General features: G+C 68.4%; 3 protein-coding genes across 3 annotated transcripts; 2 read left to right on the forward strand and 1 right to left on the reverse strand.

Annotated features, from left to right (window-relative positions):
• Positions 1–81: 81 nt before the first annotated feature.
• Positions 82–2,565, forward strand: H696_04570 (hypothetical protein; the record flags this gene model as incomplete). Its single annotated transcript, XM_009498452.1, has 4 exons — positions 82–94; positions 546–935; positions 1,116–1,759; positions 1,915–2,565. The coding sequence occupies 4 exons, from the start codon at positions 82–84 to the stop codon at positions 2,563–2,565; spliced, it is 1,698 nt and encodes a 565-aa protein (XP_009496727.1).
• Positions 2,566–2,782: 217 nt separating this feature from the next.
• H696_04571 (hypothetical protein) lies at positions 2,783–5,888 on the forward strand. Its single transcript, XM_009498453.1, has one exon. The coding sequence runs from the start codon at positions 3,981–3,983 to the stop codon at positions 5,493–5,495; it is 1,515 nt and encodes a 504-aa protein (XP_009496728.1). The 5' UTR covers positions 2,783–3,980; the 3' UTR covers positions 5,496–5,888.
• On the reverse strand, positions 5,872–9,512 carry H696_04572 (hypothetical protein). Its single transcript, XM_009498454.1, has 6 exons — positions 9,175–9,512; positions 8,045–9,050; positions 7,565–7,875; positions 7,143–7,426; positions 6,835–7,042; positions 5,872–6,558 (listed from the first exon to the last, which is right to left on the reverse strand). Exons 1-6 carry the CDS (start codon positions 9,331–9,333, stop codon positions 6,433–6,435), a joined length of 2,094 nt encoding a protein of 697 aa, XP_009496729.1. The 5' UTR covers positions 9,334–9,512; the 3' UTR covers positions 5,872–6,432.
• Between the last annotated feature and the right edge of the window lie 977 nt (positions 9,513–10,489).

Raw genomic sequence — 10,489 nt, forward strand, 5'->3', positions numbered from 1 at the left:
CCCCCCCCCCCCCCCCCCCCCCTGCTCGCAATGCTGTCCCGGATTGCTCTCTCCACCAGCCGGCCTCTGGGCTCCGCTGCCATGTCCTCCTATGGTGCGTTACGATCTCCCCCAACGCCATCGCGCCATTGCTTGCTCTGACCTTGCCATTCGCCCTTGCCCATGCTGCTCCCCTGTCGGCTCCTCTCCTGTGTAACCCCTATCAGCGGTGCGTCACCCCCCCCCCCCCTCCCCCGCCTTGGCTCGCCCTCCCTTGTGCCCTGCTGCTGACACTGGCCCTTCTCCCTCCTGTCCCGAACTCCACTCGGCCAAACTGCTCAGGCTGCGTCCACTCGCGTCGCCTGGGCCGGCGGCATCCCGCCTCCCCCGCCCGTCAACGAGCCGGTCCTCGGTTACCGCCTCAACTCGCCCGAGCGTGTCGGTATGTGGTCCTGCTTCTCGGCCCGCCTCCGCGCGCGCGCGCGCGCGCGCACCCACCTCAGAATGCAAATGCTAACTCCACTCCCTGCCCTCCCCCCCCCTCCCTCCCTCGCGCCCGACCCCAGGCACTCTGGCCGCGTATGAGCGCATGCGCACGCGCGACCCGGTTGACATCCCGATGATCATCAACGGCCAGGAGGTCTTTACTGGGAATGTGGTGGAGCTGACCCCGCCGCATGACCACAAGAACGTCTACGCCCGGATCCATGTGGCCGATGGCACTGGTCTGGTCAAGGAGGCCGTGTCCGGGGCTCTGGCCGCCCGGGCCGAGTGGGAGTCCATGTCCTCGGAGGCGCGGTCCGGCATCTTCCTCCGCGCGGCCCGGCTCCTGTCCACCAAGTACCGCCATGAGGTGTGCGCGGCCACCATGCTCGGCCTGTCGAAGAACCTCTTCCAGGCGGAGATCGACGCTGCCTGTGAGACCATCGACTTCTGGCGCTTCAATGCCTTCTATGGTGCGTTCGGTGGTGGCGTTTGTTCCTCGCTTGCCGTCGCGCGCGCTCCTCCTAGCTAACTTGCTTTCCCCGCTCTTCGCACGGACACACACACACGGACACACGCACATACACACACACACACGGACACACACACATACACACACACACACACACACGGACACACACACACACACACAGCCAACGAGATTTACAGCCACCAGCCGGCCGCCCACTCGCCCGGCGTCTGGAACCGCCTGGAGCACCGCCCCCTGGAGGGCTTCGTCGCGGCCATCTCCCCCTTCAACTTCATTGCCATCGGGTCCAACTTGGCCAGCGCCCCGGCGCAGATGGGCAATGTCGTCGTGCTGAAGCCGGCTCTCGAGACCGGCCTGGCTTCGAGCCTGATGATGCGCATCCTCCAGGAGGCCGGCCTGCCGCCCGGTGTCATCCAGTATGTCCCGGTGCTGGATCCCCGCGGGGACTTCACCCAGGACGCCCTGCACCATCCGGCCCTGGGTGGCCTGCACTTCACCGGCAGCACCAATGTCTTTGCCCAGCTGCAGCGTGACATCGCCGCCGGCATCGGCGGCAACCCGGACACCGACCCGGCCCCGGGCGATTCCACCGGTCGCCAGCCGTACCACTCCTTCCCCCGGCTGGTCGGCGAGACCGGCGGCAAGAACTACCTCTTTGCCCACGAGTCGGCCCTGGCCTCGGAGGAGGGGCGTCGCGATGTGGCGGCCCAGCTCCTGCGCGGTGCCTTCGAATTCAACGGCCAGAAGTGCAGCGCCACCAGCCGTGCCTATGTCCCGGCCTCCCAGTGGCCCGCTCTCCGCCGTGTGGTACGTCCTGCCACCTCCCTGTCCCTCGTCCCTGCCAGCCTCCAGATCTGCCCTGCCTGCCCTGCCTGCCCTGTCCATATTCTCACCCTATGCCCGGCCCGGCCTTCCGGCTCCCTTCTTCCGCTGCGTCCCCCCCCCCCCCCCCCTCCCCCCAGCTCGAGGAGGAGGTTGCCCGCATCAAGGTTACCGGTCCCTCGGATCCGCAGAGCTTCGTCACGGCCGTCATCAATCGCCCGGCCTTCGACCGCCTGGCTTCGGCCATCGAGGGCGCCAAGGCCGACCCGGAGATGGATCTTGTGGCCGGTGGCGAGTGCGACGACCGGGTTGGCTACTTCGTCGGGCCCACCGTGCTGGCGGTGGACCTGGCTTCGCTGGGGGGTGGTGCCTCGGCCGCCGGGCATATGGCCGCGCTGGAGCGCGCCCATGCCAAGCACACTGTCCGGTCGGAGCTCTTCGGCCCGGTGATCACGGTGGTGGTGTACGACGACCAGCACTGGCAGGCGGTGGCCCGGGCCGCGGCCGATGCCAGCCCCTATGCCCTGACCGGGGCCATCTTCGCCCGCGATCGCCGGGTGCTCGAGGAGCTGGCCTCCACCCTGCGCCATGCCCAGGGGAACCTCTACCTCAACGACAAGTCCACTGGCGCCGTGGTCGGGCAGCAGCCCTTCGGCGGCAGCCGCCGGTCCGGCACCAATGACAAGGCCGGCCACGCTCTCAACCTCCAGCGCTGGGTCAGCACCATGGCCATCAAGGAGAACCTCTCGGCCCCCCTGACCACCTGGGAGTACCCGTACATGATGGAGTAAGATGCCCCCCCCCCCCCCCCGACCTGGTCCGGCCCTCCGCCAGGCGCCCTCCTCTGCCTCGGAATTCGGGCATGTGCGAGAGGCCTGGCGGCGCTGTGAGGGGGAGCTCCGCCAGGGGAGCCGTGCTTCTCGGTGCCTGCTGCCCTGGTGGGGCCCTCCCAGGCCATGATGACAAGCCACAAGAAAGCCCCATGTTTGGGAATACACATATGACACATGGGATTTTTCCCCTTTCCTTTTCTTTCGGTCTCCCTTTTTTCGACAAGCGGAATGTATTTTCGAAGGGCGGGGGAGAGAAAAACAAGGAAGGAAGAACTATAATACAAGAGGGGGGGGGGGGGGGCGACACCAGGAGGAGGGAAGGGACCCTCGTCCAGGGCCTAGAGCCGTACCCCGAGGATGGGAGCCAAGCGCGGCAACGAGGTAACCACCAACCGTTGGCCACAATCCATGAACAGCTGGTCGCCGCGCACCACCAGACGATTGATGATGATCGACGGGTCTAATAGATCCCACTCCAGGGGGAAGAGGGCCTGGTCATCGCGGCCGGGCTGGAGAGACGGCATGCCCAGCGCCCCGGTGCCGGGCGGCGCATCGACCACGCGCACAGGGACCCCGCCGGCACATTCGGCACATGCGTCGGCCAGCTGGCCGCCGGCCAGCCGCCGCGGCTGGGCAGCGGCCTCGCCAGCCACAAGACCGGGCGGAACTGCCCGGGCCAGACACACCGGCCGGCCATCGGCGATGTGGATCGGCACACAGCCAACCGCCCGGCCACGCGCCAACTCGAAGACCCGGAACCCGGCACGGAAGTCGCCGGCCCCGGCATCCGGCGCGGCGGGCACCACTCCCGGCCCGAGGATGAGCATCTGGTCACGAATGGCAAAGCCCACACACCCGGGATTGGCCAGGCGGCGAACCGTGCGGAAGGTGCCGAGATCACACAGGAGGACCGTCTCGTCTTCGGCCGTGGTGACCAGCGTCCCGAGCGACTCGTCCAGGTGGAGCTGCCGCACCGGGAACCGAGCATGGCCATGGTGCACGGACAGGCATTCCCCGGTCTCGGTGCACCACCGGCGCACCTCGCCATCCTTGGCCCCGGACACCACCCGGAGCCACACCCGGGTCGGGGGAGCGGCCACTCGCCCCGGGGACCCGCCGATGGCACTGGCGGCCGAACTCGCCGGGGGGGCGGCTTTGCCGGTGGTGGCGGCCTCCGGCGAGGTGCCCATGGCCGCGAGGGCCGCGCGCACACGCGCCAGCTCCGGCAGGCGGCTTGAGGTCGGCAACGGAGCCCCCGAAGAGGAGGCCGCATCACCGAAGGGGCCGAGCCCGGCATCGCCGGCGATCGATTCGTCGGCCGCAACGCGCCAGGTGACACACCGTGAGAGGGCCGTCACCGGGGTCGTGTGCCCATGCAACACCCGCAGTGGCCGGCGCAAGTCCTCCCCCGGCAGGTGCCCCTGCAGGTGGTACAGGTGAATGGACCCGCTGGCCAGGCCGACGGCCAGCAGCCCGTCCGGGCCCAAATCCAAGCAGGTGACACCGGCCGGGTGGGGGATTTGCACGAGACAGCGCAACTCCGGCAGCGTCCACACCGAGACCAGGCCCCCGGCGGCGCCAGCCACCAGGAGCTGAGCCCGAGCCGAGACCACCAGCCCGGTGATGGCCCCGCCGCCGGGAGGCAGCAGAGAACGCGGCGGACAGGCCGACCCCCCGGCATCCAGGCCGCCGCCAGTGGCATCCAGGCAGAAGACCGCCCCATCCCCGTGGCCGGAGAAGAGCAGGCGGTCGGCCGCCGCCAAATGCCACGCCGGGCTGGGAAGCCGATAGCACACGAGCTGCACCCCGGAGGTGGGGTCCCACACGCGAAGGGTCCGGTCCAGGCTGGCCGAGGCGGCCAGCCACTCGGCGCAGGCCACCTCCTCGGCCGGCAGGTGCCCAAGATCCCAGGCGGCCTGGGCCCCGGTGTTGGAGGCCAACTCCCGGCGCAAGGCCCATGCAGGGGCCCGGAAGGCCAGCTGCGGCGGCCGGAAGGCCACGAAGGCCGTCACATCGGCCTGGTGGCCGCGCAATGCCAGGCTCTGGGCCTGGGAGCAGGGGACCGGCGCGCCGGGCGGCGGCATGACGTGCTGCCCGTCGCGGCCATCGGGCAGGCCCGGGCCGCCGGCCAGCGGAGTCGGGGTCAGCCATGGCGGAGGCACCACCGCCGGCCGGCGGAGCTCCAGCAAACCGAACACATCGAACCACCGGAGCCGGACCACGGCCAACAAAACCGCCATGCTGACAATCAGCATGGCAATCAGCGCAAAGACCGCCAGCAGCGGGGACAGTTGACCCAGCGCCGGGGCCAAGTACGCCAGCAAGGCCGACACCCAGGCCGCCGCGCGGACGGACGCCGGCCCGGACATGGGGCTCCCCTGGCCCCGGACCAGGGCCGCCCCGGCCTGCAGAAGCCACACCACCAGCAGGCGCAAAGGCCGCGACCAGGACCCGGAAGAGGGAGGCGCGTCGGGGCCGGCACCCGCCCCGGTGCCAGGGCCGCCGGAGGGCGGAGTCGACATGGCCGGACGCTTGGCCGACCCGTCGCCGCCCAGGGCCCCCGGCAACAGGTCCGCCAGACTCCCGGTCCAGGAGGCGCGGTCGCGCCAGGACGAGGCCGACCGGCGCCCATCCGAAGGGGCACCGGTTGTGGGGATCCCACGGCGGTCATGAGCGGCGCCGCCCGGCCGGCCGCCAGCCCGGCGAGCTGTGTCACTGATGAGGGCATCCGACAGGCTGACGCACGACCCGAAGGCAGGACGGTCGGGCGAGCTGGGATCGGCCCGCGCGGAAAGGGTCACCAGCGTTACGGGATGGATTTCCACCAGGAGGTCCACCCCGGCCGGGTTGGCCACAGACCAGATGCTATCACTCACCGGCTGCGGTAGCCACCGGTGGAAGGCCTCCAGGAAGGCGGTTCCCGACTCCTGGAAACGGCGAATGTCCACCTCCGACGCGGGCTCCCACCCGGCGAAGGAGCTGCCATCCGGAGGCGTGGCCACCGGTGCCGACTTGGCCGGCATGGAGGAGCCGCCGGCGCCGCTGTCGGGCCGCGCGCCGGCCGGAGCCGAGAGGAGGTGCATGCGCACCGTCTCGGTGAAGAGCCGGGCCGGACGCCACCCCCCGGAACCCAGATCCGCACCGGCGCTCCCCACCCCGGCCATGGGCCACAGATCCATCGAGGAGTCGGCCCACCGAGGGGAGGCCAGAAGATGATCGACCGGCGTGGGCAGCGCCCCGGTCGGGTTGATGCTGCCGCTGTTGCTGCTGCTGCTGCTGCTGTTGCCGAAGAGCCCGAGCCCGATGGCCAGCATGATGACACCGATGATGTAGACCCCGGGAATGATGGCCGGGTGTTCGAAGGGATCGACCGGGCGCCGGGCCTGCCCCCCGGGGGACCCCCCCTGGATGGGACCTGTGGACTTGGCGGCCAGGCGCTGTGCCAGGCGCGCGCCGCCCGGCAGCGCGGCCACCAGTCGGCTGGCTGGGCGCAAGAGCGGTCGCAGGGCCCCCGGTGGGGCCAGAGCCGGGGTGTGCTTTGGCGAGGGGGAAAACCCGGTGCCGATATCAGCTCCAGCGCTGCCGGCCTCCCAGCGCATGGATGCCAGCGAGGTTTCCGGGTTCAGGGTGGACCCGGTGGGCAAGGGGCCCCCAGCGGCCGGGTAGCCGCCATGCTGGAGGAAGCGGTCCATGCGAGGATTGTGCAGGTCGGAGAGCTGCGCGGAGGGGCGAAAGGAGCCATCAAAGGGTGATGGGCCTCCCGAGAAGGGGAGAGGGGGGGGGAGAGGGGCGTGAGGAAACAAGCGCCGAAGGGAGGGGATGCGGTCAGGGGAATGCCGCCACCGGTCGTACCTCCAGACATCGGATGTCGATCGAGAGGACCGTGGCAAAGAAGGACATGTGGATGAAGAAGTTGATGATCACAGCAACTGCGGTGAACATGCAAAATTCCTTTTTTTTTCGTCACACGAGAAGAGAGATGGATGTCAGCGAGGAGGGAGCGATAAATAAACAAGTGGGCTTGAATGGTGGAACGGAAGAAGACGAAGAGGAGGAAGAGGAAGAGGAAGAGGAAGAGGAAGAGGAAGAGGAAGAGGAAGAGGAAGAGGAAGAAAATGATGACGATGATGACGATGATGACGATGATGACAATGATGATGATGGTGATGATGAAGAAGAAGAAGAAGAAGGGGAAGAGACGGGGAGGAGGACACCAATGCAACATACCGTCAGAGCCTGGATGTTGAAGAAGCCCCCGAGGGCCATGAGAACCAACTCAAGGACGAGGTTCCGCAGGATCGAGACACCGGCACTGCCGAGCCCCCGGCCGACGCGCTCTTTCACGGGCAGGTCGCACGGGGTGGCGGTCACGGCATTGGTCAAAGCAAAGGTGCTCTCTAGGCCGATGGCCAGCACGAGGAAGGAAAGGAGCTCCCTGTGGTTGGGACACGCGCAAAGATAACAATAAGGAAGAAGGGCGGATCAGCACATTGGCCGCGAGGGGTTGCCAGACAGACAGAGAGAGGACCACGCACCATGGGAGCAGGCCCAATTCGTAGCCCAGGAGCGAGCACACACCGATGGACATGATCAGCGACGCGAAGACGATCATCAGTGCCGAGAAGGCCAGGCCGAACTTGGACTTGACCAGCTCAACACGACCGAGCATCAGCGACACATACACATACACCAGCAGGTAGGACAGGAAGATGATCGCCGCCTCCAGGAGATACATGCGCCCGGCGAGAAGACGCTGCAGTGCACCGCCGTCGGGGCCGCCGGCATGCTGGCGTGCTCCGCCGGCCGGGGAGTTCGGATACTGGAAGGGGAAATGATGAGGGGCATGATGTCAGCAGGGCAGGGCAGGGCAGGGCAGGGCAGGGAAAGGCAGGGGAGAAGGTGCCCAAATGGCAGGGGCAAGGAGGCGGGCGGCCGGGGGGCAAACATCGGCACATACGGAATAGAGGAAGCGATTGGTTTGACCAAGCCGATGGACCCGTGCCGGACCCGGAGCCCCGAGCAGCGCATGCCCGGCTGGCAGAGTGAGGCCATCATCTTGGAACAGTGCCGCGGGCAGAGTGGCATCACACTCCGGCGTGTCGGTGGCCTCGGGCTCTGGGCGTCCGAGAGGGACCGAGGGGGAAAAGTCCCCCGAGAGGGAACGCTGCCAGAAGCTGTGCCAGAAATTGTCCACCAATCCGGCCTGCTCATGTCGAACCATGCTCAGGAAGGTTAACTGCACGGAGGCGGCGCGGGACCAGCCAGAGGCTGAGAGACGGAGCGGGGCGGCGAAAGAGAGGAAGGGGGGGGGGGAGGGAGAGAGAGGGGAGAGGGAGGGAGAACCATCCGGGTGATGTCGGAGGGGAAGATCGTTAGAGCCGCAGAGTGGGCAAGCCGGTGACATGGCACACAGGTGGATTCACACGACAGGACGCACCACCGGCAGCGGGGGAGGTCGACCGGCCATCGGACGGCGCTGCGGCGCCCGACAGGCCCCCAAAGAGGGATCCCGCCTCGATCAGCGATCCGAAGGAGGACCGGGCGTCACGTCGGGCCACCGTGCCACGAATGTCCCCATCGGCCAGCAAGCGTCCGGCATCTGACAGCCAAAACTCCAGTGGCGTGTGGATCAAGCAGCGCGAAGGGTCGGAGGAGGCGCGCCAACAGATGTCCCGGAACCCGGTGGTCGCGGAGCTTGGGCGAATCGGGTCGGCGGCCGGGTCCTCGGTGGACAGCGAAAGGAGATCCTCCACCGGGGAGGCAGCGTCCGGGAGGAGGAGAAATTGTTCGACGGCGCTCTGAAAACGCAGGACCGACAGCAAACGCGCCGTGTCCAGCAGACCCCCGTCAGTGCAGGCAGGGTCGGCATTGGTGCCGGTGCCGGCTTCGGTGATCGGGCCCGCCCAGCCGCCCCCGTCGCCGCTACCGACCCATGATGCGGAGGAGGCCGAGGTGGCTCCTTCGCCTGGAACCGGACGCCACTCGCCCTGGCAGCAGTCTCCCGTACGGAAGACCACCGGATCGATGCGCAGGTAGGACCCATGGGAGTAGGCATCGCGCGTGAGTGTGGCGATGGCCTCCGGATCGGCGGAGCCCGGCGCCGGCGCCGGGAACACATTCGGGATGGCGGGTGTACGCCAGTCAGCCGGGACCAGGGCCCCGAGCAGTGGCAGGGCCCCGACGGCCGCGCCAACCGCCGCCAGCCCGGGCAGGCCGTGCTGCTGCCAATCAAGCGACAGGCCGAAGAGAGTGCGGCCCGAGGGGGAGGCCGCGGCCAGGGCGGCCCGCTTGGCCAGGACCTTCTCGAAGGAGTTCATGGCCGGATATGTGCAAATGAGGAAGGCCAAGAAGGTGACATAGATGATGAGGAAGGGATGCGTGGCGCAGTAGAGCCCATGCCGGTAGCAGATGGCCGCCACGCGGGACTGAATGGCCGCCGAGAGCTGTGACACGGGCGAGTCGCGAGTTCGAAAGACGGTAGTGTCAGCGGGGATCTGGCCGGCCCGAGGGCGAAGAGGAACGGGGGGGGGGCAGCGGCAGAGGGGGATCTCAGCGGAGAGGCCGTACGCTGGAGCGACACTGCTTGAGGAAGGACTCGCGGGCTTTGGGGCGTGGCGCGTGCGTGGCATTGGGGTGGAAAGACGGCGCCCCGGTCGCCGTCGCCGCTGCCGGCCCCGGGGCACGGTGTGAGTCCGGGTGCAGGGTATCCCCGGCGCCGACTTCCATGGTGTGCGGGCGGCCGCCGGGGAGAGGGGAGGGAGATGGGATAGGGGGGGGGGGAGGAAAGAGGGGCGAAAAGAGGGAGCCGGGAAGATGGGTGAGGCGGGAGGCGGGCAGCAGGAAGTGGGAGGCTACGGGAAGTGGTCTGTGTCGCGGAAGCGGGGGTGCCCTGGGGGAGGGGGAGGAGGGAGAGGATAGATGTCGGCGTGGTCTCGGGGCCCATGAAAGCAGATGCTGCCCCGAAAAACCAGCCCGCGCAGGGGGGGGGTGTCCGAGCGACGGGGGCAGGGGAACGAGGGCAGGGGGCACCACACCCGTGAGGCCCCTCGTTCCCCCCCCCTCCCCCCCCCCCGGGCGACGACCCAGCGCGATGGCGGCGGTGTGTATGGTCTCCCCTTCCGGGTTCGCGGATTTCCGCGCCCTGCCGCCCCTCCGGCTTGGGCAGGGCGAAAAAAAAGGGTGCTTGGTGCCAACTGACCGCCTGCGCCGCCCCATCTGCGGGGGCAGGGTGGTCCCCGCCCGGGGGCGGAGTGGGTGTGGAGGAGCCAGGATCGGCAGGTCCTGGTGCCCCCTGCCCCGGATGGGCTGGGGGGGGGTGGCGAAGTGCGGGCGGGCGGGCGGGGTGAGGGGGGGGGGGGGGGGGGCCTGCCCCACTGCGCCGATTGAAGCGCATCATCCCAAGCCTGGATGGCGTCCCGCCTGGAGGGGCACGATCGGCCATCGAACGGGTCGCTGCCTGCTTGTGCGCGCGCTTACACGCCCACACGCCCCCCCTCCATCAACACACACACACACACACACACACACACACACACAGACACACACACATAATAAAAATAAATACATTAGTGTTACTAACATTGACTTATCGGGCCCGCATTCCGCGGCCATCTATTCCAATGCCGAATATGCCCGGGTCTTTGGGTGCTCCGGGTAAATAGACTGAAGCCCCGCCACGGGAGCCATTTCCCGCAGGCAGGCCTGGTGGCCCCAGCCCGTGGAGAGGCAAATTCGGCGGATGGTCACCCGGACGCCGCCCGCGCCCCCCCCCGGCAGCGGTGCTTTCCCACAGTTGGCCCCGCCGGGCGCGGGCGGGGGAAAAAGATTCTTCTGGTCAGACGCGGGTTTCCCCCGCCCCCCCCCCCCCCCTGGAACCGCGAGC

The sequence above is a fragment of the Fonticula alba genome (assembly GCF_000388065.1).
Source record: "Fonticula alba strain ATCC 38817 unplaced genomic scaffold supercont2.7, whole genome shotgun sequence".
In the NCBI taxonomy this organism is placed as follows: domain Eukaryota; order Rotosphaerida; family Fonticulaceae; genus Fonticula; species Fonticula alba.